This window comes from Mustela lutreola, chromosome 13 (genome assembly GCF_030435805.1).
Source record: "Mustela lutreola isolate mMusLut2 chromosome 13, mMusLut2.pri, whole genome shotgun sequence".
Classification (NCBI taxonomy): Eukaryota; Metazoa; Chordata; class Mammalia; order Carnivora; family Mustelidae; genus Mustela; species Mustela lutreola.
This window is the reverse complement of record NC_081302.1, coordinates 82732737-82759802: the sequence shown is the minus strand read 5'-3', so window position 1 is coordinate 82759802 and position 27066 is coordinate 82732737. Positions and strand designations below refer to the sequence as shown.

Below are 27066 nucleotides of genomic sequence, written 5' to 3'. Positions count from 1 at the left end.
CTGCAAGGGGCTCATTCTTCCAGGGTCAACTGTACTTACAAATAAATTCAGTCAAATAATCATGTTCCAAATACTTTTTTTAAACAAGGTAAACTCAAGGCTAGAAGCAAAAAATCCTAGACCTTAGGTAGGAGTTTGAAGCAAAACACTTCTAGGATCTCCTCACACTGTCACCTTTATGGCTCTATGGTACACACATAATAATAGCAATGTGACACCAGACATAAAATTTTCACACAGATGAACCCATTTAATCCACAAAATAACTTAGAGGCAGGGATGCATGGGAGGCTCACTTGATTAAGCATCTGCCTTCCGCTCAGGTCAAGATCTCAGGGTCCTAGAATGGAGCCCCATGTTGGGCTCCCTGCTCAGTGATGAGTCGGCTTCTCCCTCTCCCTCTGTACTTGCTCATGCTCTCTCTCAAATAAATAAATAAATAAAACTTAAAGAAAAAAATAACTTAGAGGCAGATTTTGTCCTTATAACCATTTATAGGCAAGTGGGCTGAAATTAAGCACGGCCAGGCCATCTGCTTCATTATGGTGAGTAAATATGAGGACTGGAGTGGTCATTGGGCAAACGGGTACCCAGTGGAGACATGATCTGTGGTGGGCCCATGCAGGACCAGGACCTGAACAAGAGCCTCCTGTCCACACCTGCTATCTTTCAACAACAGTCACGATAAACCAGGGAATCTGAGAACCTGATACTCCTCTCATAAAACTGGATGACAGTAGAGAGACGGCCAGCCCCATCACCAAGGCAGGACAGGTCTGGGCTACAATGGCAGCCTTCTGGTGCGTTACATCTCACTGTCTTCAGACAAAGAAGTACAACTTGCCTATCACAAATCTGACCAAGAACAAATATATCAGCTGTAATAAATGTTAAATATATACTGTTTAAAGAATTTAACAATTACTGTTGATATTCTCCTAAATCGTAAAACATATTTTCAAATCTATATGACTTACATCTCTTTAAAAGTTTGTTCAGGGAAGTTTGACTCAATTGTTCTTATTTTCAATACCTTCCATTGTTTTTAGTCGTACTATTATATATAATCATATCTAGTTGTTCATACATATCACCCTATTGACTTTTAAGGCGCACTAAAAGTTATGAGCATAGTACACAGCATATCCCAAAGGAGGACGGAGGTATCCGGAGTTGACCGGTATGGTTCTCTTACTTTCCTTGCACTGTCCTTATTCCATTGTCTCCTCTAACCCTTCTTCCCAAACCACATCAAAACACCTAACAGTAGAAAACAAGACTTCTTTCTAAATCCAGAGAACTGTTACATATGTGGAAAGGGTATCCATTCTGTCTTGCTAATAATATAACTCACAAGTTTACTGAATAGAATAAGACACTTATGTATTTACATGGTTACTTTGAATTTCAAGATTTTTACTCTGTTCTCTAAAAATACTGACTTGGCAGACTCCTGCCCATCAAAAGCAGAGAAAAACATCTGGGAAAGTGGGACTGAATATGTCAAGAAGTGCAGTACCAGTGGCACACTGTTCATCAGAGTATTGTGAATTACTAAAATTACCTGTTAACACATAAAACAAACCTGTTCTTAATTATTGATTCTTACCCTGATATTGTGCCATTTCTTTTGACCAAAGAGTCTCCGTTCCATACTGAGTTTCATCATACAAAAATTTAACTTCTGTGGCCCCCGCATCTTCTGCATTCTGAATTAATTCCTAATCAAGAAATATACCAAAAAATAATATTTAATAATACAGTAATCTGACCATCTTTGAATTTACCTGTAACATTTAAAAAGTAATTACATTTAAGAAACAGAAACCCATTATTGACTCCATCACCTTTAAATCCGGTGGGGATGACTGCAAGTAACTGTCATGGGCACTGAGAATATGGTTGAGCTTGTGAGTCCTTCTCCAATCATACACCTAAAATGGGATGTTTAACATGCTATCTCCTCATCCCCAATACAAATCCTGAGACTATTTAAAACTCTTATTTACAAACTACCCAAAGCCTTCATTCAAAAGAAATTATTCCATTTCTGAAAGCTGCAAGGATTGTTCTGTTTCTGGCACAGGTAACTTCCTCTCAAAGTAGTTACCAAATACAGACATTTTTCACCTCTTTACCAAACTTATGCTTTCTTAGGAATAATGTATGTATGTACCTATTAATATTCTGCATGCTTGAGAAGTTAGGTTATGAACCTGTCTTTCCCCTGCACTGAAGCTGAAAGCTTCTTCACAGTCAGGACTGACTCATTCCTTTCTCACAAAGAAGGCAGTAGTGTTATTTGTTTGGTGGATGGGTGGTCACACCTCTGCAATGGAGAAAGGAAAGATTTATACCATAGGTAGCCACAAAAAAAAAAAAAAATCCTTAGTCTCAACAACCCCAATCACTTTGGCATGCCTATCAAAAACAGCCTGGGCTCTGGTCCATCTGAAGGGAGGGCCAGACTCTGAAATAAGAGGCCAACTGTTACAGCCAACACCATAATCATCAAACTTGAACTCAACGTATCTCCTGTTTATTCTGGACCTTGTGTAAAGTAAGGAAAAGTCAACAGACAACTGCCTGGAGAAGCTGACTTAAACCAAACCAAATCAAGTGGCTACATTTTAAATGGATGGGTCTTTAAAACACAATAATTTATCCTGTATTATTCACCCTAAATGAGGGGAGGGAGTGATGAGGACAGACAAGAAGTAAGGCGAGCTGATACTGATCTATGGCAATGCCAACAGCAAAAACTACAATAGCTCCTTTTATACCTAAAAACACCTACAGATTGAAAGTGAAGGGGTGGAGAAGCATCTATCATGCTAACAGCTGCCAAAAAAAAGCCAAAGAAGACATACTTAAATCGGAAAAAAGGGATTTTAAACCAAAGACTGTAATGAGAAATGAAGAAGGGCATTATATCGTAATTAAGGGGTCTATGCATCAAGAAGATCAACAACTCAATATTGATGCCCTCAACTTGGGGAGCACCCAAACATATAAATCATTTAATAACAAACATAAAGGAAATCATTGATAATAATACAATAACAGTAAGGGGACTTTAACACCCCACTGACATCAATAAACAGATCATCTAAGCAGAAAATCAATAAGGAAACAATGTCTTTGAATGACACACTGGACCAGTTGGACTTAACAGCTATAATCAAAACATTTCATCCTAAAGAAGCAGAACACACATTCTCTTCAAGAGTACATGGAACATTTTCCAGAATAGATCACATACTGGGTCACAAATCAGGCCACAACTAGTAGAAAAAGACTGAGATCATACCATGCATATTTTCAGACCACAGTGCTATAAAACTTGAAGTCAACCATAAGAAAAAATTTGGAAAGACCACAAATACATGGAGATTAAAGAACATCCCACTAAAGAATGAATGACTTAACCAGGAAATTAAAAAAGAAATTAAAAAATACACAAAAGCAAATGAAAATAAAAAGACAACAGTCCAGAACCTTTGGGATACAGCAAAGGTAATCCTAAAAGGGAAGTAAATTGCAATATAGGACTACCTCAAGAAGCATGAAAAGTCTCATACAACCTAACCTTAAACCTTAAGGAGGTAGAAAAGAACTGCAAAGAAAGCCTAAACTCAGCAGAAGAAGGGAAGTAATAAAGACTAAAACATAATAAATGATATAGAAAGAAACAAACAAAAAAACAGAACAGATCAATAAAACTAACAGCTGGTTCTTTCAAAGAATTAAAAAATTTAATAAACCCCTAGCCAAACTTAGCAAAAAGAAAAAAAAAGGACCCAAATAAGTAAAACCGCAAATGAAAGAGGAGAGATCAGAACCCACATCACAGAAATACAAACTATCAAAATATTACGAAAAAGTATATGCCAACAAACTCAGCAATCTAGAAGAAATAGACATATTCTTAGACACATAAAAACTACCAAACCTAAACTGGAAGAAACAGAAAATTTGAACAGTCCAGCAAAGAAACTGAATCAGTAATCAAAAATCTCCCAACAAACAAAAGTCCGGGGCCAGATGGCTTCCCCGGGGAATTCTATCAGACATTCAAAGAAGAATTAACATCTATTATTTTATTTTTTAAGATTTTATTTATTTATTTGACAGGCAGAGATCACAATTAGGCGGAGGGGCAGGCAGAGAGAGAGGAAGGGAAGCAGGCTCCCTGCTGAGCAGAGAGCCCAACATGGGGCTGGATCCCAGAACCCTGGGATCATGACCCGAGCCGAAGGCCCAGGCTTTAACCCACTGAGCACCCAGGCACCCCTACTATTTTCAAACTGTTCCAAAAAATAGAAATGGAAGGAAAACTTCCAAACTCTGAGGCCAGCATTACTTTGATTAAAATCAGACAAAGACCCCATTAAAAAAAAGAATTACAGGCTTATGTCCCTGATGAAAATAGATGCAAAAATTCTCAAGAAGATACTAGCTAATAAGATCCAACAGTACATTTAAAATAATTATTCATCATAATCAAGTGGGATTTCCTCCTGGACAGCAGGAGTGGTTCAATATCTGCAAATGAAACCACGTGATATACCACATTAATAAAAGAAAGGATAAGAACCATATGGTAATCTCAATTGATGCAGAAAAAGCATTTGACAAAATACAATACCCATTCTTGATAAAAACCCTCAACAAAGTAGGGATAGATGGAATATACCTCAATATCATAAAGGTCATACATGAAAGATCCACAGCTAATATCATTCTTTGGGGGAAAAACAGAGCTTTTCCCCTATGGTCAGGAACAAGACAGTGATGGCCCCTCTCACCATTACTGTTTAATATAGTACTGGAAGTCTCAGCCTCAGCAATCAGACAACACAAAGAAATAAAAGGCATCCAAACTGGCAAGGAAGAAGTCAAGCTTTCACTATTTACAATCACCATGATATACTATATAGAAAACCTAAAAGACTCCACCAAAAAATTGCTAGAACTAATACATGACTCAGCAAAGACACAGGTTGTAAAATCAATGTAAGGAAGTCGCTTGCATTTCTAGACACCAATAATAAAGCAGCAGAAAAAGAAATCAAGGAATCAATTATACATATAATTGCACCAAAAACCATGATACCTAGGAGTAAATCTAACCAAAGCGGTAAAAGATCCGTACTCTGAAAACTGCAGAACACTTAGAAATGAAACTTATGAGAACACACAAAAGTGGGGAAAAAAATCCATGCTTGTGGCTTGGAAAAACACTGTTAAAATGTCAATACCACCCAAAGCAATCTACACATTTAATGCAACCCCTAACAAAATATCACCAGCACTTTTTTTTAAGGTTTATTTATTTTAGAGAGAGTGTGTGCTCACATAAGTAGGGAAAGGGATAGAAACACAGGCAGACTCCCCATTGAGCTCAAAGCCCAACACTGGGCTTGATCTCACAAAACTGAGATGTCTTGAGCTGAAACCGAGAGTTGGATGCTCAATTGACTAGCCACTCAGGTACCCCACCATCATCATTTTTCACAGAGCTAAAATAAACAATTCCAAAATTTGTATGTAACCAGACAAGATCCCAAATAGCCAAAGTAATGTTGGAAAAAGAAAACCAAAGCTGGAAGCATCACAATTCCAAACTTCAAGCTGCATTACAAAGCAGGAGTCATCAAGAGAGTATGGTACCGGCACAAGAACAGACACAGTGATCAATGGAACAAAACAGAAAACACGGAAACAGACCCACAGCTATATTGCCAACTAATCTGTGACAAAACAGGAAAGAATATCCAATGGAAAAAAGACACTTCAACAAATGGTATTGGGAAAACTGGCCAGCAGCATGCAAAAGAATGAAGCTGGAACACTTTCTTATACCATACCCAAAAATAAATTCAAAATGGATGAAAGACCTAAAAGTGAGACAGGAAACCATCAGAACCCTAGCAGGGAACATAGGCAGTAACCTCTTTGATCTTAGCGGTAGCAACTTCTTACTAGACATGTTGCCAAAGGAAAGGGAAACAAAAGCAAAAATGAACTACTGGGACTTCACCAAAATAAAAAGCTGCACAGCAAAGGAAACAATCAGCAAAACGAAAAGGCAGCCTATGGAATGGGAGAAGATATTTGCAAATGACATACGATAAAGGTTTAGTATCCAAAATCTATAAAGAACTTATCAAACTCAACACCCAAAAAACAAATAATCCACTTAAGAAATGCACAGAAGGCATAAATAGACACTTTCCCAAGAAGACATCCAGATGGCTAACAGACACAAGAAAACATGCTCCACATCACTCATCATCACAGAAATACAAATCAAAACCACAAAGATACACCATTTCACACCAGTCAGAATGGCTAAAATTAACAACAGATGTTGGTAAGGATGAGAAAGGGGAACCCTGTTGGTGGGAATGCAAACTGGTGCAGCCAGTCTGGAAAACAGTATGGGGGTTCCTTAAGAATTAAAAATAGGGCTACCCTACTATCTAGCAATAACAGTACTAGGTATTTACCCAAAGTATCCAAAAATACAGATTTGAAGGGATACATGCACTGCAATGTTTATAGCAGCATTATTAACAAGAGCCAAGCTATGGAAAGAGTCGAGTGTCCACTGACTAACGAATGGATAAAGAAGATGTGGTATATACATACAATGGAATATTACACAGCCATCAAAAAGAATAAAATCTTGCCATTTGCAACAACATGCATGGAGCTAGAATGTTTTATGCTAAGCAAAAGAAGTCGGGCAAAGAAAAACAAATACCGTATGACTTCACTCATATGTAGAGTTTAGGAAACAAAACAGATGAATGTGTTGGAAGGGAAAAAAAGAAAACAAACCATAAAAGACCCCTCATGACAGAGAACAAACAAGGCTGACAGAGGCAAGTGGACCGGGGGACAGGCAGGCTAAATGGGTGGTGGGTATTAGGAAGTGAGAGTACTTGTTATGATGAGCACTGGATGTTACATGAAAGGGATAAATCAGTAAATTCTACTCCCGAAGCCAATAAATAAATAATAAAAACAAAGTAAAAGATTAAAAAATAAAATAAAATCACTAATGATGGAGCAATCCCCCTAATCGGCGCCTGAGTATGACTAAATTCAACTAAATACACCTAATCCTTACTCTCTAAAAACTTAGCACCTGAACTAGAAAATATAATGAGGGCCAAGATGTTAAAGGCAATAAACACTGAATAAATTAATGAGAAGAAAAGAAAATGCATTGACAGTTAATCTCTTCTTACAATTAATTAGGGAGTTTCCTGATTAGGCTAAACACAAAATCAAATTTTTGCTGTATCTTCTACTATTGGTTTTTTTGTGTGTGTGTGGTTGTTCAGGTTTCTGGGTTCTTTTGGTTTTCAATGAGTATATTCAAACTAAAAGAATATACTGTAAATAGAAACAAATAACTAAAATCATTATACTATGAAATAAATTCTCCTAAAAGGCAAACCTCTCAGTCCAGGGGTCAAATGTGTTCACGGCCCCTGAATGTGGGTTTTGCATTATTTCATTCCTCTGGTCAACCAGTGGGTTCATAAACATCTGCAAGATGTTTCACATAACATTTATAAGATGACATTATATACTGACATACAACAACAGAAAGAGTGTTTCTAGAGCAACACTGTGCTTGATCACAGCACAAAACAACTCAGTGGGTTCCTCTGCCTCTGAAACCTCCTGTATTTACAATGGCCCCATTTTCAACCCATCCCATCCAGCATATGCACTGCAGGCACAGAGGGAAATAAATACTGCTATTCAGATCTAGACAAAATTTTTTTAAAAGTTAAATGCTACGAGGATTTCCAACTCATTTTACTCCATCTCATTTTTTAAAAAATTTTTATTATTATTTTTTTTAATTATGTTATGTTAGTCACCATACAGTACATCATTAGTTTTTGATGTAGTGCTCCATGATTCATGGTTTACATATAACACCCAGCGCTCCACGCAGTATGTGTCCTCTGGGCCAACCCAATCCCCTACTCCTCTCCCCTCTAAAACCCTCAGTTTTGTTTCTTGGCGTCCACAGTCTCTCATTTTTACCAAAGTAAATTTACACATGTACACAACAAACGCCCTACCTTAAGAATCTGTCCTCCTTCTGGATACCTTCTTAAAATGTCCTTGAGAAAGTCAACAAGTGGTGGTGTTGTCTGACCAAATCGACCTAAAACAGAGAACACATTTAAAAAATGATTTAGAAAGAAAAATCCCATAAGTGTTACCAATGGGTTATTTGATTCCAAGACATAGTAAAATTATATAAGTAATGACTTTATACATTTTATGCCAGCACTCAGGTAGGAAAATCTACCTGACTAAATTAGATTCAGCAGAAAGCAAAGCAGACTCAATTTACTGAATCTCAAGACTTAATGGAACTACAAAATTCAGGTTTTAAAAAACGTTCAAAAACAGACTACATATCACAGGAGATATTTAATTCAAAAAAATAAAAAGCAAGAGGGGTGAGGGCAGGAATTGTTGCCAGTTTCCAAAACAAATGAAATAAACGGCATCATTTTGTGGGTACTTTGCCACCAAATAATAAGCCAGAGATAGTGATGTCTATTATGACATTGTTAATATTCTCAAACTCAAATGATGTTCTGATTATTCTGAGATTGGCATAGTCAATGTCTCAGTACCGGTCCATTCAAATAGCCTTAGGCATTTCTTAACCAAGAGATTCTTAGAACGGACTGACCCCTTTGCCTTAGACAGGTGGTTACAGGCAAGTATAGAGAGGATGGGGAAAGAAAGGTTAACTTCCAGATGCACAGGAAAAAAAAAAACAACCTGTAAATTATTTAAAAAGAACTCTGGCTTAAAACAATGAAATCATCACTACAAATTTATCAACATTATTTCGGCAGAGTGCCCACCAGGACCAAGCCCCAGTAGGACTCTGCTCCACAGGGCCTAATACCCTACGCACTCTTATAATTCACCAGCTCCATTTGCCCTTGCTTTTCTCTGGCCTGGATACCCCCTCAACCCATTCCATGGAATATACTTTCACAATATAATCTTTATGCAACTAAAAATGGCATATGCTCCTGGTAAAGTCAATGTAATACCTCCCCCTTTCAAGCCTTTTGATTGAAGGTTTACAAAAAGATGACAGTTTTTGAAAGTCAGATCTCCGATCTTGATCCAGTCAGGTAACTGAAAAAAAGAAAAGAAAATGTATGAAAAGCAGTATTGTTCCTAAAACTGTACATTCGAACTATCTCGATTTTTTTTCACTTAAGAAATAATGCTTGTGAACCATTCTTATCAGGAAATAGGTTGCTCTGAAGAAGTGAATATTTCAAAAAACAGAAATTTAGTCAACAATTTTATTTAACTTAAAGGACTTTTCTTAACCTAAAGGATTTTAACTTAAACCTAAAGGATTTTTCCTTAAATAGTTATAAATAAAGATCTGCTTTAAAATAACTCAAATGCTACTGCTCTTTCTGAAAAAAATAAATAAATAAATAAAATAAAATAAAATAACTCAAATGTTTTATGATGAATCAGGATCATTAAAATAAACAAAATCATTCTCTTTGCATTTCCAAAGTGTACCGCTCAGAAGCCAAAGCCAGATCAACCTTCTCTCCAGTGGTCCACTCAAGAACTACTACGGAATGACCTCGTACAGGTCAATGGTCTACAAAACATCACTCAAAAGCCCACCAGAATAATCAAACTTTGTAACTTACACTCAACAGGGTGTGAATGGCATCATTTACCATATCAAAAATTCAGTATTTCCAATTATCTACCACCCAACCCACACTGATATCCTTCAAGGCTCCTAAAGCTCAACCTATCAAAAGTGACCTCACTGGATTTCCTTCCAAACCCTTAACCCTCATCTTTTACTTTGTATTTCAATTAACAGTGGCACCTTCTACCTGTTCACTTTAGAGGGAACCATGGGGAGAAGTTCTCTCTGCAAACCACCAATTATCTCCAGTCTAGCCAATTACCCTCCAGTTTCCAGCAAGTCCATCCCCCATTTCTCTCAGAACTAACTTGTTCTTTTCCCATTTCCAATTGCTCAGACTCCTTATATTTCTGGATTTTTATAATAATCTCTACTCTGGTCTCCTTACTTTCTACGTATCATCATTCTAGTCCTCATTTCTAAAATCTGAGTACACTGTGACAGTTTCCAGCTCATAAAGCACTTTCATACACATATTCCCACTGAATCGTAAAGAAAAAACTCCCTGCACAGGACATATGGATAAGAATAGTAGTTATTTTGGGCGCCTGGGTGGCTCAGTGGGTTAAGCTGCTGCTTTCGGCTCAGGTCATGATCTCAGAGTCCTGGGATCGAGTCCCGCATCAGGCTCTCAGCAGGGAGCCTGCTTCCCTCTCTCTCTCTCTGCCTGCCTCTCTATCTACTTGTGATTTCTCTCTGTCAAATAAATAAATAAAATCTTTAAAAAAAAAAAAAGAATAGTAGTTATTTTGTGTTGTTAACCACAAAACTTTTAGAAACAACCCAATTCTATTATATATTGATACAGTGGCATATCATATAGCAAAAAAAAAAAAAAAAAAAACTGGATTAACTAAACTGCACGTAACTCTGGGTGAATATTTGTAACATAATATCGAGCAAAAAAAGCTAATTCTGGGTTACTACATATGGAATAACAAGCTTCTTATAAAGTTCATAAACAATAAATAAATAAAAGTAAATAGTCTATCACTCAGGTTATTTAGGTTACAGATATACACATATATAGACATGTATGTACACAGGTATACCTTATATAAACACATACATACACACTCATGATAAAACTATTTAAAAAACTACAAAAGCAGGCAATGAAGTAAGAAACACGAAGGGGTAAGGGAAAAAAGACAGGCACACAGGCTGGGGAGGAGAAGCACAGAGGGAAATATAAACTGTCAACAGTGTTCTCCCTCTCCAGTTGGATGATGTCATCTTGGTTGTTCATTCTATTGTTAATCAACTAATAACTAAAAGAGAGCCAAGCATAAGCCAAGATTACTGGTTCAATTTAGTAGCCAAGGTACATCTGAAGGAAGAAAGGCAGGCAGGAAGAAAACTTTTATTGCAGGAAGAAGTTTGCAGATCTTAAAGGACACTTGAAAAGGAAGAAGACACAAAATTGAATCATGTTAGTAAAAACATATGTAACCCGCTATGCACGTCTGATTGTGAATGCTTTTGGTGGACTGTAATCAGTGACCTATCTCCAGGGAAGTGATTCTCCCGAAGAGAAATCAAGTGGCAAAGATAAGTGACCCCAGTAGTGCTATCAGCTTTCTCCTCCTGAGCCTGCCAAGATTAAGGGAGTTTGCTTGGGCCGCTCCCCTTCCTAGACCCAAAATCACTCCAACCGAGCAAAATAACACTGGTCCTATTTATCTCCAGAGGCAATTAAATCTTAAAAGTTGCCCATTTCAGTCTTTATAAATATATTTTAAAACACAGAGATTGTAAAATGATTTGTACATCTGGATCTGTGTTCATGCCAGCCTCAATCTTCCTCCAAAACCTCAGAGCAGAGATGCTCATTTTCATTTACTATGGAACAATAACTCTTTCCAAATAACTCTTTCCAAATTACTATGCAAACAATACAATATTAATTACAAGTGGCTCTCCCGACACTTATTCCTTTGTTCAGTGGTCAAGGCACAAGGAGGTTCTAAAATTCAAGGGTTGACAAAAAGGACAATTTTGATCAATTAAGAGATACTTCACACCTCTTGATTTGAGGCTCGACCACATTTGGTACAAGAGGAAAAAGGATCAGGAAGATACACAGCTATAATGAACAGCTTCAGTCTCTTCATGAGACAGGAGGTAATGTGAAGAACTTAAAAATTTCACTTCTAGTCCAGGGAAACAAATGAGAGATAAGGAGAAAGAGGATGGTAGATGACCCAGAAAGACCAAGGACTGTCTACTGCTTCCTACATCCAGTACCAACCAAAACCAGTAAGTGACGAGGAGTCCTACTCAACAGCTTTTGTTTCCTGCCTGCCCTGACATATTTAGAATTCCATTATTTCTGGGTCTGACTCAATCAAGGCTTATAAACATCCTTGGCAAGAGCTTCTGTCTTATTCTACATATACCTCATTACACTGCACACATACACACAAGCATACACACATGCACAGCCATTTGGTACCAGACAGCCATAATCACACTTTTACAAAGTCTCCTGTATACCCTTTCCTTCCAGTTTCACCTCTACAGTCAGTCATAGTCTAGAACCTCCCCAGCTCAGGACAACAGATGTTTCCTAACCAGACCCCCACCTATCCACCCACTCAGGCTGAAATATTCTATGCCCCACAGCCACATTCACCATCCATTATCAATATTGTACACAGACACCTCCAAAAACACTTCTAATGGCAAGACTGAGCCACAAGTGAGCCTCCTGGGAGGACCACATGTAAGGGACAAGATGACAAAGCAGACCCTGAGGAGTAACCAAAGAAGAGGGTACAGAACCAGAAGAGTACACATGGGAAGGCTGAGACAGAGATGGACCCAGAAAAAGAGGTAAGAATGATAAGCTTTTCTTCTCAATTCTGTCCAAAGTTGTCAAGTCACTGTCTGCAGGCCACCGAACACCTTGAGGAGCTGGTGAGGAGGGCTGAGCTGTGGAGGAACATCAGAGCTGTTTAACTGGAAATCTGTGTCTAAGTGGTCAAGAGGCCATGGCATGGACACAGGTACACAGAAGGTCAAGATTACACTGAGGAATTAAAAATCATAGGTTATCAAGTACTTCACCAATGTTTGTATTGGGTACAAACCCAATGCTTGAAATGTCATTCTGTATGGCTCAGTGTTCCTTACATATCTGTTAACATTTTTATCTCTTTTAAATCCTGAAAACGATCTTTTATCATATAAAAAGTGAAGAAATTTTGGGGATCAAAGAACAAGTTAATTTTCAATAAAATGTTTCCATTTAACTCCTCCTTTGAGAAAACTTAGCTTTTTCACTAACCTCAAAGGATATATATATAACAATGTGAAATAATGCTATCTTCCAAAGTTTTTATCTCATTCATTTGCAGTTCAGAAGTTTTAATGAGAATGTATTCCTCAAACTTACAGCTACTATAATGAAGTCTGAAGATCCTTTTAGCCCTAAGTTTCTATGATTCAAAACTGAGGGGAAACCTCTAAGACATTAAAGGTGAAAATTATTCCAGCTAAATGTACAACACAACTAAGAAAAACGTGAGTAATGGTTAAAACCCTCTGACTATAATGCCCATCGAAAAACTATCGTAATTTCAGGAAGTGAAGATTCAGATAAAAAGACGGGCAGGGGGCAGGGTGACACAAATGCTGACATGGTAAATCAATTAAAATTACAACTAATGATGAGAAAATACCCGTGTGATTTTGTGCATGTTATTTACAGAGCATTATTTCCAGGGTAACCATTAACTGAGCATCTGCCATCCACGACCCAAGAATAAAATCCGTTCAGTTTCCCTCCCCCCCGAGCCTACTGATAAAGAGTCAGTGGATGCGCTACAACCCCGAGCACAGAGGCGGGCCCGTCGTCCTACTAAGGAGAGGGACCCGGCGGGCCGTACCTCCCTGCCGCCGAGCCACAGCCGCTGCTCCGACACCGGGAAGCCCGTCTCGGCCAAGATGCGCTCCTTGATGTCGCGCACGGTCCAGGACGCCTGAACGGCCACGGTCCTACAGCCCACGCAGCCGGGGAGGACGGTCACCCGGAGCCACCTGTGCAAAAGGCAAAAGGACCTTCAGTGGGGGCCACGTGGGGACCCTCCCGCCCGGAGTCCCAGTGGCGGGGAGCCTCGCGGCCCTGGGCTCAGCCCGGCCCCGGGCAGGGTTACCTGTCCCCCATCGCGAGCGTCCTCGCCGAGCTCGAGCCCGCGTCCGCCCGAGCGCGCCGCGCCTACTCACGGCCGCCGCCGCCGCCCCGAGAGGCCCGGCGCGGGCCCCGAGCGCGGGATCCTCATGGCGCAGGCGGGCGCCGCCCCGGCCGGGCTCAGCCGCAGCCCCGGGAGCGACCGCAAGAGCCGAGCTGGAAAGGCTAGAGGAAGCCGGGGCCTTAGGGGCGGGGCGAGGGCCTGCAGCGGCGGCGCGCTCCCGGTAGCCCGGGCCCCTGGAGGCGCCGTCTGCGGGCACGCGCCCGCCCTCCTGGACCGTTAGCGGCGTGCGCCTGCAAGCCCCGCCCCGCCCAAAAGGCCCCGCCCCGCCCGCCCCGCCCGCGCCGCGAGCGTCTGCAAACGCGCTGAGGCCGGGAGGACCTGAAACGCTTAATTGTGTATGCAGAACACACTTTGAAGGAAGACGTGTATTTTCCCTGGTGGAGTTCAATGGTACCGAGAAATGCAGAACTAGACATTCCTGGGGCCTACGTCTCCTTCGCCTCTGAAGACTTTTAATCTCTGGAAGCATCTCCAAATAAGATTTATGGTGGCCTCTTAGGCACAGCGGGAAACGTGGTGATTGCAGAACACAACTGTCTTTCACGGTTTCCCGTTTGTTTCTAAGGCACAAAAGTAGGATCAGTGGTTCAGTTTGCTAGAGGAAGGAGTGCCAATGAGACAGTAATATGTGATTATGAACACGAACATACCCTGTGACATGTTAAAATAGAGGTAGCTTATTTTGGCAACATTATCTTTTACTGCTGGTAGCCTGTGTTTTCCCATCAACCTGCAACCTCCTTGAAATCTGAAACCAGTCTTAAAAGTTGATGGAGTCACCCAAGAGTAACTAACGGTGCCTTGTAATTTGAAAGTGTAGGTAGCTGAATGAAGCGTCAGAAAATATCAGTCTTTTCCTCAGGCTTATTTCTCATAGGTATAGATGAGACAAACTGGGAAAAAGGCGGGGCGGGGGGGCAACCTCTATTAAGACAATTCAAAGGCTATGTCCTGAACAAGTAAACTTGGGTGCTTCTTGATTAAATACCCGGAGAAGAATTAAAATTTTATCGTTGGTGCAAAAAATTATATTAATTACTGCTTTTCAATTATCACCTCTCCCCCTCTTCCACAAAGAAATGTTACTCAGAACTCGTTATCAGTATTAATAGAGTACCCATGCAGCTATTCCATCCCTTTCTGTAACCATATTTCAAAGGGAAAGTTTGTAAATCATGCAGCTCTTTTCCTACTTGGAACAAGTAAGCACAGTCAATTAGAGAATAGCTAATTCAATATAAGGTTAGGCCAGAAAACCCAAAAGGACAAATATTTACTTTTTCAGTCAGACAAGACCATACATGCAAATGCATTAAAATATCAGCAAGTAGGAAGAATGAGCTCTCACCCCTCTGCGATAGTGTCACAGACAAATTCTCCACACCTAAAATCCTTTGATAAGCCCCAGAGTTTACCCGCTTTCCTTAATGCTCTCTCCTAGGGGGCAGACAAACGTGTAGTGCAGAGATAAAGACTTGAGAGAAAGAAATGTTCTTAATGGGAAGATTTTCACAAGAAGTGAAGCAGATTTGGCTACAAAACATGACTGATCATAAATACCTTTGAACATCTGGAGTTCGAAATATATTCAGGATACAATTAAAGGGTTAGTCTGCATAGGAAATACAAATAAATCTGGAACTCAAAAGAGATGTCAATGTTAAGGATATAAATTTAGAAGTCAATTGCCTAATCATTCAGATAATATTTCTTAAACCTCTCTTATTTCCTAGAAGGACACATTTCTAAATGACAATGAACAAAACAAAGTCCCCATCTCAAACTTGCATTCTAGGGAAGAAAGACAACAATAAACAAATAGACAAATAATATTTAAATTCATCCTATGATGTCAGCCAACTAGGGATAAGTACCATTCCAAAGTGGGGCCAGGGAATTGGGACAGGACAAGAGAAGAGAGGAAAAGAACTAAGATGGTCCTAGAACTCCTTTCTAAGAACTGACATTTGAGAAAAGACCTGAGTGAAACAGGAAAATGAAGTTATCCAGAAAGAGGTTATATGAGAAGAAAGGGGGACAGAGCAACTGCTACAGCCCATGCACATGTTTAACCTGGACGTAGTACCATCCCTCCTACTTCTTGCCCCTCCTCTAACTTCATTCCTCTCCAACACATTCCCCAACCAGCAGCCAAAGTGGAGTTGAAACTGATGTCTTCCCTGCTTGCTGATGGCTTCTCAGATCCTGAAAGAGGTTCTACCATAGAATAGACGTTCAATAAACATGAGGAAAGGAAGGATTGAGCTGAGGAAGGAAGGAATGAACGAACTAAAGGAAGTGGGGCCAAAAGGAAATTAGAAAAAAAGGAATGAAAAAATATCTGGAAAATAAGAAAAGTAGATAGAAACTCAAACATTACACATAATTCTAACACCTCAATACAAACAACATTTCTATCCATTGTCATTTATATGATTATAATAATGCTATGAGTACATAGTGTTTTTCAACATTTTTACCACTTTCTAAATTGTATTTCTAATAACTGCCTAATTTTCCATTGAGAAGAAATATCTTAGGCTACTCAACCCTATTGATATTTACAAGAGTACTTTAATTTTTCAAAAGTGCACAAACCAATAAATATCTTTGCTCATGAACTGTAATCACTATTTAAGATGAGAAAAAAAATTGCAAAAATGTTGTATTCTAATAAATGTATATCTGAGCCTTAACTTATTTTGTAGGAGCATATTATAAAAATGCAGAACAGCAAGAAGCCAAAACGTTAGTCTCTTGTTTTAGATTTTTTTTTTTTATTTGACAGAGAAAGATCACAAGTAGGCAGAAAGAGAGAGAGGGAAGCAGGCTCCCCGCCGAGCAGAGATCCCAATGTGGGACTCGATCCCCAGGACCCTGAGATCATGACCCGAGCCAAAGGCAGCGGCTTAACTCACTGAGCCACCCAGGTGCCCCAGTCTCTTGTTTAAGAATGAATGAGTCCTGGGTGCCTGGGTGGCTCAGTGGGTTAAGCCGCTGCCTTCAGCTCAGGTCATGATCTCAGGGTCCTGGGATCGAGTCCCGCATCGGGCTCTCTGCTCAGCAGGGAGCTTGCTTCCTCCTCTCTCTCTCTCTCTGCCTGCCTATCTGCCTACTTGTGATCTCTCTCTGTCAAATAAATAAATAAATCTTTAAAAAAAAAAAAAAAAAAAGAATGAATGAGTCCAGACTCCATTTAAAAAAAAAAAAAAAAAAAAAAAACTGAGTCATGGGACCACCCTTTGAGCCTGTATCAGTTGTAGAGATGAGTAAAATAATTTTTTTTTTTTTTTAAGTAAGGTACCTGACTGGTTCAGTCAGAGGAGTGTGTGATTCTTTTTTTTTTTTTTAAGATTTTATTTATGTATTTGACAGAGATCACAAGTAGGCAGAGAGGCAGGCAGAGAGAGAGAGGAGGAAGCAGGCTCCCTGCTGAGCAGAGAGCCCGATGTGGGGCTCGATGCCAGGACCGTGGGATCATGACCTGAGCCAGAAGCAGAGGCTTTAACCCACTGAGCCACCCAGGTGCCCCTAAAATAAAATTTTTTATTGCACAAGCCGGACTCAGCTAGATAAAAGCGCAAAACAATGTTATTTGTTCTCAGGAGTCCTGTTTTAATTTGCCCTGGTGCCTCTTTCTTTCCCTTTCCCTGGATGACAGAACCATATGGCTTGGGCCTTAGCTTCCCCATAACTCCTAGATCATAAAAATTATCCAATCCCACTCAGCCCCTCAAATGACTCATCTTAGGAACTGAAAACTCTACCCAGGGTAACAATCAAAGCACAAGTCCAATCCAATGTAAAAATTCTTAAATAGTAAAAGGCTTCCTTTATTCTAGTTCATTCTCACCGTGTGGACTGCCGTTTGGAAGCATAGCTCAAGGCTGAGAGTTAATTTCCCCTGAAACATGATTTTATGAAATGGAATATACCTAATAGCATGTCTTTAATCAGAGGGAAAAAATAAATTGGTCCGTTCTAGAGAATGTTCACCAGTTATATAAAGACAAAAGAATGACAAATTATTCCTTTGTTTAATGAGTCAGCACAAGACTGTTAAGCTTGAGAATAAAAAGCTGACGATATTGTGGGCATCCTTTAGGTCACTGAAATCCTAAGAATTGAGTAAAAAAATCATAAGCCAAACAAAAAAGTGGAAAAAAAAGTCTCTCATGGAGCGCAAATAGAACCTACAATATCATGGAGTCAAAAAAAAAAAAAAAAAAAAAAAGGCAACAAAGCTGAGGAATTTCAGGTAGCTCCACATGATAGGATCAAAGGGTAGGATTCATATAAAAGTACAGGGAGCATTATCTGACAGCAGTCTGTAGGAATATGGTCATGAAGTCTTCTTTATTTTACATCTGGAGTTACACAGGAGCCACTTTCAGATTTTAATCTGGTCAGGTGATCATAATTACACTATAAAAATTCCTCAGGTGGCAGGACAGAGGTTGACTTAGAAGGAGACACGAGTTAGAACAGCAACAAAACCATGAAAAAAAATGGTATCTGTGAGATTAAGTAAAAATCTTCAAGAAAGGTACCAGCATCATCACATAGGTAAATTGCCGGTAGGATTTGACAACTAGTTAGGCCTTGTTGACCTCTGTGCTCCAGAACCTGCAAGAATTTCCTGGTGACTGTAGGATCAAGCTCAAGTTATTATGCATGACTCAGAAGGCCCATCACAACCAAGCCCTGGTCGACCTTCTCAGATTCTTCGGAGACTACCCCACTGTCTGTCTCCATGACCAGTTTATAGTAATATGTATAATAATAATAAACCCTTAGTGAATACTTACAATGTTCCAGGCACCTACTAAAATTCTTATATGATTTAACCCATTGGGTCTTCCCAACAACCCCACAAAGTACATAAAACCTTCATTTTCAGATAAAGAAAATGAAACTAAACATATTACTTATAGTTCCAGAGTTAACAGTGGGAAGGCCAATAGGAAAGCCAGGATCTGTAGTCCAACTCCAGAGCCCCCATACTATTAATATTAAACTATAACATTCACCGAATACAATCACTTCACATTGCCTAGTTCCCACATGTACCCTGCGTTGTCCTCACCTGCTTGCAGTCCCCTTCCCATCACTTTCCATCCGATAAATCCCTAGGTCCTCATCCAAGAATGACCACCTGTCCCAGCTCTCCCTGAGTCTTCTGGGCTGATTCTATCTACTCTGTACATTGTATAGTCACTGTTATTTTACTCATCTCCCATTGCAATGGGAGCCTTTACATTCCTCTTTGTACCCCCAAGGGCCCAGTACAAAGTAATAGTCAATAAATGTTGCTAAGATGTTTGAGAGCTGAATGAATGACTGCATTTAAGTCAATGGTATCTTCACTCCCAACATTGTTCAACGAGGTTTGGTTTTGTTTTGGGGTCTGTTCAAAATGCTTTGGACTGCAAGTAACTGATTACCTGACTATCAGTAGCTAAAATGATAAGGGTTTGTTTTTCTCACCATTCTTTGACAATATCTAGACCTGCTTCCCAGTGATGTTTTGAGACTCTCTCTCCTTGTCAGAAAATGGCTCGTACAGCTCTGATACATCTGTTCTTAATGTAGGAGGAGGGTGGGGGAGGGCAGAAAAGAGTTCTACCTTCTTTAGCAGAAAAACAAGAGTTTTCCCAGCAGACTTCTATTTCTCTCTCATTGGCCACCCTGAGCTGCAAGAAAAGCAGGGAAAATCAAGCCTCTCTAACAGAAGGTTCTAGCAAGAGAACAGGGCTTTTTTGTGACAGATCAGCCTACAACACTATCTACAACATTGTTCTAATACCCATGGCAAATTTATTTTTTAAATGTCTACAGAAATATTAAAAAACAATATAACTAGGAAGTTTTTAAAAGCCTGATGAGTGACATTTCATGACACATATTTTTTTAAAAGAATAGCAAGGGGAAATATTTCATGCAACTAATCTTTCTTTGCCTTGGGATGGAATCTTGGTATATTCTATGATTTTTCTGCTCACTTTTTCATAATGACAGTCCTGGGGTCACTTTACATTACAAAATAATGTTTGTTTCAATTCTCTAACTGGAATAAGTTCCAGGCAAAATCATTAAATAAAGGTCAGTTTCTCCTTGATGTTGCCACCACAACCCTACACTGAGTTCTGTACTCAGAAGCTGCCTGTCTTTTAAGAAAGGGAGGTGGGCAGTCTCTCTTCTCTCCCTGTTCCCCCAAATAGTCGTTGTGATGCAACCGCACCCAGGCCAAAGCTGTGGACACAGGAAGGACAGGAGACTGGATTGTTCCTTGGCCAGGTTGCTTTGAACCCTGTGGATCTGGCAGGTGATTAAGCTCACCATTTCTCTTGTGGGAGCCTTTGGAAAGTCCTGTCACTGAGGACCTTAGCAGAGAAGCAAAAGCATTTCTATACTGAGTGATCACTCATAACTCCTTCCACAGCCTTAAGGAGTCCTCATGTCACCTCCCACTTCTGGCTGCTCTGGCCCTACCTCAAGCAGATGCTATTGAAGAAGGCCCAACCTGAATCTCTTCCATTTGTTCAGGTATGTTCTATGGAAACTTCTCTCATGTCCCTTGCCCAGAAAGCTTGGGCAATGCCAGTGCCGATACAGCTACCTCCCTCCTGCTGCCTCGGAGTGCTTGGGCCCCAAGCCTAAATTGGCCTCGACCCCAGTTCCAAGTTCCCTGTGTGGTTCACCAGACTCAGTGTAAAGGAGGTAAACCCCTCTAATCCTGTGCACTTGGCAACATCTCTCTCCAAAAAATCCTCTACCAAACTTCCCTCTCTGTCCTCTGGCTAAGCAGGGGTCTCAATCACAGAATGTGTTCTGAGGCTCTTTGTAACTGTGCATATGAGGGAGGGTCTGTCCCCAAACACCTTGGTATACAATAATCACGGTCAAAACTGAGGTAGGAAGCACTTTATTCTAGCACTTTCTTACCTTAGATATACATTAGGCATCACAATGATTCAAACTGTGTTCTCACAAAGCCCCAGAGAAAAAAACATATGAATAGCATGTAAATCAACAACAACAAAAAAACCATGTGAGATATATATAATCATGTATTCATTAACTTTAAGTTCAGACACTAGAGTACCCCAGAATTATGGCAGTTAAACAAAATAAATCCAGCTCTTATAAGGCTCACAGTTCCATAATGGGGAGGCAGACAATAAATAAATACACAGATAAATAATACACAAGGCAGAAATAAGTCCTATGATGAACCATGATGGGCAAGGGATGGAACATGACATGGGTCAGGGGGCTGTTCATTTTGACGCCATCTGAGAATGGAACCAAACATGCAAAGTGAGAAAGCATACTGAAGGAAGCTTTACAACGACGTTGGTGATTGAGAAAACAACCCTTACGCACAGGCAAACTGTAGGGATTTCTTCTCTATAAAAAAACCAGAAAACAGAATTTGCTATTCTAGTTCATTCTCCTTAACTCACTCACCTTATTACCATACTCTGCTTAAACTATATTTAAGGAAGTACTCATCAGAATCCTATGTATTTTACGCACTACAAATTTCTAAATGGAGTGTCTCAACCACATTAATAAAAGGACAAACACCATATGATCCTCTTAAGAGAGTCAAAAAAAAAAATTTGACAAATTCCAGCACCTATTCTTGATGATAACCCTCAACAAAGTTGGGATAGAGGGAACATACCTCTCAACATCATAAAAGCCAAAGACCCACAGCTAATATCACCCTTAATGGGGAAAAACTGAGAATTTTGCCCTACAGTCAAGAAGAAGACAGGGATGCCCACTCTCACCATGACTATTTAACACAACTTGTGCACAAGTTAAATGAGGAAACTTCCACATTCTCACTCATCTCCTGCACATCCTAAAAGGCCAGGTGCAGTTCCAGCGGGATATGCACAGCAATCGGGAGAGGGGAGTGGCAGGAAGCACCCACACCCACAACGTCTGGGCAGGACAGGATGTTAAATGCTGTCATTAATAACACTTTTACCACAGCTAGCAGAAAGCCACATGCCTCTATGCTTATCTCTAGAACCTTCTTCCCTTTGGCCTTCTTCTCTTCCTTAGCCCTGAGTTACCGACCTTGTGTGTTTGATAATTCCCTCTCCGGATTCTGTCAGAGTGACCTTTCTAAGTACTTTTCCTAAGTCAGGCTTGTTGGCATTCCACCAGCTTTGTCTTTATGGCACCCCATACTTCCTCCTCTACCTCCCCTTGTCTCCCCACAACTGCTCTGGCCATACCACCCCCATCACCTCTCCCCTCTTCTAGACTTTTCTAGAGCCAACTACTCACATACAAATCCCGTTTTGACAATTCTGAGTCCAGTACATGACTACCTGTGAAATGAAGGGATGATCCAGTGTCTGCACACCGACATGCAAGAGCACAGAAGGGCCTTGGGGAATCACAGCTACAGAAAACAGGGCCCAAATCAAGACAAAATGGTGGGCTGAAGATGTAAATGCCGGTACCCATGGCTTCCCATGTCACTCTGAGGAAAAGTCAGGGTCCTTAGCATATAAGGTGTTAGTAGTCAATCCCCCTGTGTCCCCCATGTCCTCCTCAATCATTGTTCCCCTGGTCCCTGCCTCATTTCCTTCTGGCTCATTCCACCACAGCCACACATGGCATCCTACAGTCTTAAACATCAAACCACAGTCCCTGCCGCAGGGTCTTTGCACTTGTTATTCCCCGTTTGGCATGATCTTCTTCCAGAAGGCATTTGTTACTCCTTCACCTCCTTTATGTCTGCACTCAAATATTATCTCTCTCAGGAGGACTCCCCAACCACCCTATACAAAAGAGCAACACTCCCAAAGTCCCCCTTAAATTACCTAATCCCCATACTACACTACTATCTACATGATCATCTAATACATATTCGGTTACTTATTTTTATAATGTCTATCTCAACCCACCATGTTTTCCACTCCAGGAGAGCAAAGTCACTATCTGTTGAATTCACTGCTCTCTTCCCAGCACGGGATGGGGTCTGGAGTGCCACAGGCACTCAGTAATACTGCTGAATACGTGACTGGATGGATGTTCACTCTGCTGGCATCCTGGACCCCAGGCTGATGCCTGGGGTATCTGTTCATCCATACCACCCCCCCACCTTGTTCCAGTCTTGGTTTCCAGCCTCTGATCCCAGGGTTGCAGCACTGCCAGGCTCACTGCAGCCACAGCTGTGGTGTGGCTCTGACTCTGCCTGTTGATTGGGCCCTGGCTTCAGTCCTTTGGCCAGTTTTCCACTGTGCTCTGGGGAGCCTGTGGCCTAGTGTCCCACACTCAGTCTGCAGGTGCCAGCTGACTCCAACCCACAGGTCATTTAGCAGGACAGGTCCTGCAACTTTAGCTTCCTTCCCAAGGCAAGAAACCACCAGCAGATTGGGAGAGCAAGGTCACAGCCGCCTCTTACTTCCTTAATGAAGCTTCTTTAATCTTGATGAGAACTCATAGCTGAAACATTCAAAAAATTTGTGCCTGGGGTTTAAGATTAAGAATACATTCTGGGGGTGCCGGGGTGGCTCAGTCAGTTAAGCATCTGCCTTTGGCTCAGGTCATGATCCTGGGATCATGGGATCTATCCTATGGGATAGATATCCCACACTGTGCTCCCCACTCAGCTGGGAGTCTGCTCTCCCTCTTCCTTTGCCCCTCTCCCCACTCATGCTCACATGCTCATTCTCTCAAATAAATAAATAAAATCTTAAAAAAAAAACCACATTCTGATAACTCTTACTGAGAGACAGATGTTCATAAGTGATGCACATCTGCACAAGAGACTTCAGTTTTTGCAGCAAACACTGCTAGAATTGCATCAGGACTACTGTGCCCTCCCCAGATCCTCCTGGTTGGCCTATAGGTCCTTCCCATCTGCAGGCACGTCCTTCTCTTGCCCCTGTGCCATGTCCTGCCTAAGGTAGGAAGTCCCAAGCATGTTAACACTCCGCAGTGGGGGTATCACTAAATCATGCTCTTTTGCTCCCCAATACTACAACATAGACTGTAATAGCCTCAGACAGTGTGACCCCTCACCACTGGTTTGCAGCCCCCACAGACCCGTTCCCAGTACACATCTCTCCATCTTGTGCTGAAAACTTACCAAGCCTTGAAAACAGTATCCTAAGTGAAATGAGTCAAGCACTCATGACCACACATGATGGGCTTCCATTTGTATGAAATGTTCAGAGTAGGCAAATCCATAGAAACAGAGAAGTAGACTGGTGGTTGCCAGGGACTGGGGAGAGGGAACAGTGAGGAGTAACTGCTAATAGGCTTCTTTGGGGGATTGTGAAAATGTTCTGGAATAGTGACACATACTGGTGAACATCCTTAAAAACCACTGAATTGGATCCTTTAAAATGGTGAACAGCAGTTTGTGAATTACATCTTAAAAAGAAAAACGGTAACATTGTAGTTGATGTGAATATATCATCATACCACTATGTGTCGATTCCCTCTACACACAAACATTTTTAATGTGGCTACCTTGACTCCTTTGGTGAATCGGGTGGTTTATTTCACTATTCCTTAAGAGATTCTAAGTCATTTTCCGGAATGGTCACAGCTGACAGTTTGTCCCAAATACATACACAAATAAGACAAAATGCAAACTCCTTATCAGAACATCCAGGTCCTGCTTTTCACCCTGATCGCTCACTGACCCCGATTTACTTTCCCCCCTCCCACCCACACTGGCACGCTCTTCAAATTAACCCACTGAGCTCAGTCACGTGGCTTTTACATCTAGTCTCCTTCCTCCCTCAATGTCCACTGCACCTTTAAATTCAGTATTCTTCAGGAAACCTGATGCTTCACAAGTCTCGACGGCCTGGTTTCCACCTCCTTGGTCACTCATGCCATCTGTATCTCCTTCCTGAGCAGGCTGACAGCCGGGCACCCCCAGAACCCTGAGCTCCACCTTCAAAGCCTTATGCCAAGTAACCTCTTTTAGGGCAAAGGAAGTCTACAACCAGAAATGTGGCGGCTCAGGCAGAATTTATCCAACAGGCCACATTTAATAACCAATAAGTCAGACAAATGACAAAACTTTCCTTCTCTTTGTGCTAATGTAGACACAATTGCTTAAGTTTTATTTTTAGTTACATTGAACGTGCTTTGGGAAGTGATGTCATGTTTCTGAATTAGCATTCCTGTGTTTTCTACTTCCAATGAGAGTACTCTGAATTCCCTAAAGTGCCATAAAAATTATGAGAAAGTAAGCTTGTACAGACTTTACATGATGCTTTTGAATCTATTGTTAATTTTAATAAGACTTAGTGTTCTGGTTGCCAAAAATCCTACATTATTCAACAGAGCTTTGCCAAAGCAAAATTAACCAGTAGGGGCCTTAAGGGTAGTCATGCTTACATATATCCATTGACTAATCCATTAAAAAGGGGGAAAAAAATGACTCAGCCCCCTGGATATTATAAAGGTGACACATTTTGAGCCATTTCAAGGAATACTAAAACTACATGTGAACTCCTCTGAATTCTGAATTGCTCTTCCATTTATGGTGACCTTTGATTAAACATCCTCTCTTGGAATATTTTATAGAAAACATGGAGACAGAGTCAGCTGGCTTAGCAGTGAGTATATTAAAATGAATTTGCTGCTTGCTCATAAATAGCAAGTTTGAATGAAGTTTCAGGTCTAGACATAATAGTAGGAAACTCATGATATAAACCAATCCCATCATAAAACCGAATAAATTGAACATAGAAATGGAAATAGTAGGAGCAACACATACCATAATACATTTCTCCCTTTTTTCTGCTTCTCCTGGCTGATGATATCCTGCCGGTCAGTTCATTTTCCTTCTACTTGTCCTTGGTTTTCCTGAGTTGTTCTTTGCCTTCTACCCTTCTCCGTTCTCTGCCCCTTGTGTGGTAGTGAATGAGGGTGTGACCCCACCAGCTCTCACACCTGCTGGCTGGGGGGGACTGTCCCTGTTCTGAGCACACGTTCTCACATGTATAACTGGACTGTCGGGTTGTTTTCAGGTGAGATGGGTCAGTCGCTGACCTGGGACGTGCTCATTTATTCATATAAAAAGATGTGTAGCCCCACTATCCGCTGAGCACTGGTACGGTGATAAAGGAGCGCAGCCCCAGCCCTGGGGGTACAGCACTTCACGGGGACGGCTGCCAGACAGGAACTGCAGGACGGCAGCCTCCACACTCCTTTTTTCTCACCCCTAGTCTCTTCCTTCGCCCTTCTCTCTTGCTTGGGCATCTGATCGGTCAAAATCAGTGCCAGGAAAAAAAATGAGAATCAAGCAATGGGTGTCTTGGGAACCCTTGAAGCCCTTTATCTCAGCCTCACCTCCTCCTGATGTGCCCCAGCCCATTCACCCCTTCTCCCAGCTCTGCGAGTTCAGTAGACATTAACTTTGCATGTTCTATATGCAGGCACTCTATCCTACTGCCTATAAGGAACCTGAGAATGGAACAACATGCAAATATAATCCACATAATTTTTGTATAAAAGGAAAAATGTTGAAATAAAGAAAACCTACCTAAGTCATTACTTGCTACAAATGCCAAGATACTACCTTCCGTTAACAGGGCTTTCCTGGACCAGCGCCATGGCTCCACGAGCCAGTCAGGAAAGAGACAGCACTCCTGGCTGATTTTAGGAAGCTACTTTTTTTTTTCTTTTCTTCCCCCATTATCTTTATCCCCAAGCATGCTGCAGAGCTCAGCTTGCAGGCAGATCTATCTAAGCACTGGTGATGGTTCTCCTGCTGGTCTAGGACACACTTTAGCTCCCTGGCATCCTTCGGCATGTGAACAGTCTCAGTCCAAAGTGACCCTGGCATTCCCTTTGTGTGCACCTTCATAAGTCTCTGTGTGTTTAGCAAGAGAATTTGTCTTTCCACATCTTTAGACCTTCCCTAGGAAGGACAGGACAGAAAAGGTGGTTGTCAGCAGCACACCACTCTCGGTGGCTATGGCATGGTCCTTTGATTACTGCTTGCTTCTTCACATAGGAAGGCAATGAAGGCTATTCTTCACAGCTAATACCTCTCTCCCAAGTATA

The 27066-nt window shown here is 40.9% G+C and overlaps 1 protein-coding gene across 4 annotated transcripts in view; it reads right to left on the bottom strand.

The window, feature by feature from the left end:
• The window catches only part of SACS (sacsin molecular chaperone), a 94151-nt gene that overhangs the window by 33301 nt on the left and 33784 nt on the right, over positions 1 to 27066 (bottom strand). For 3 of the 4 annotated variants that reach the window (XM_059144611.1, XM_059144614.1, XM_059144612.1), the window contains exons 3-6: positions 13639 to 13789; positions 9111 to 9198; positions 8112 to 8197; positions 1610 to 1721 (exon numbers count right to left, since the gene is read on the bottom strand). In XM_059144611.1, coding sequence (XP_059000594.1) covers positions 1610 to 1721; positions 8112 to 8197; positions 9111 to 9198; positions 13639 to 13789 — 437 coding nt within the window. Of the gene's footprint in view, positions 1 to 1609; positions 1722 to 8111; positions 8198 to 9110; positions 9199 to 13638; positions 13790 to 13905; positions 14178 to 27066 lie in introns of those variants that run through there. The other variant, XM_059144613.1, reaches the window with a different exon arrangement.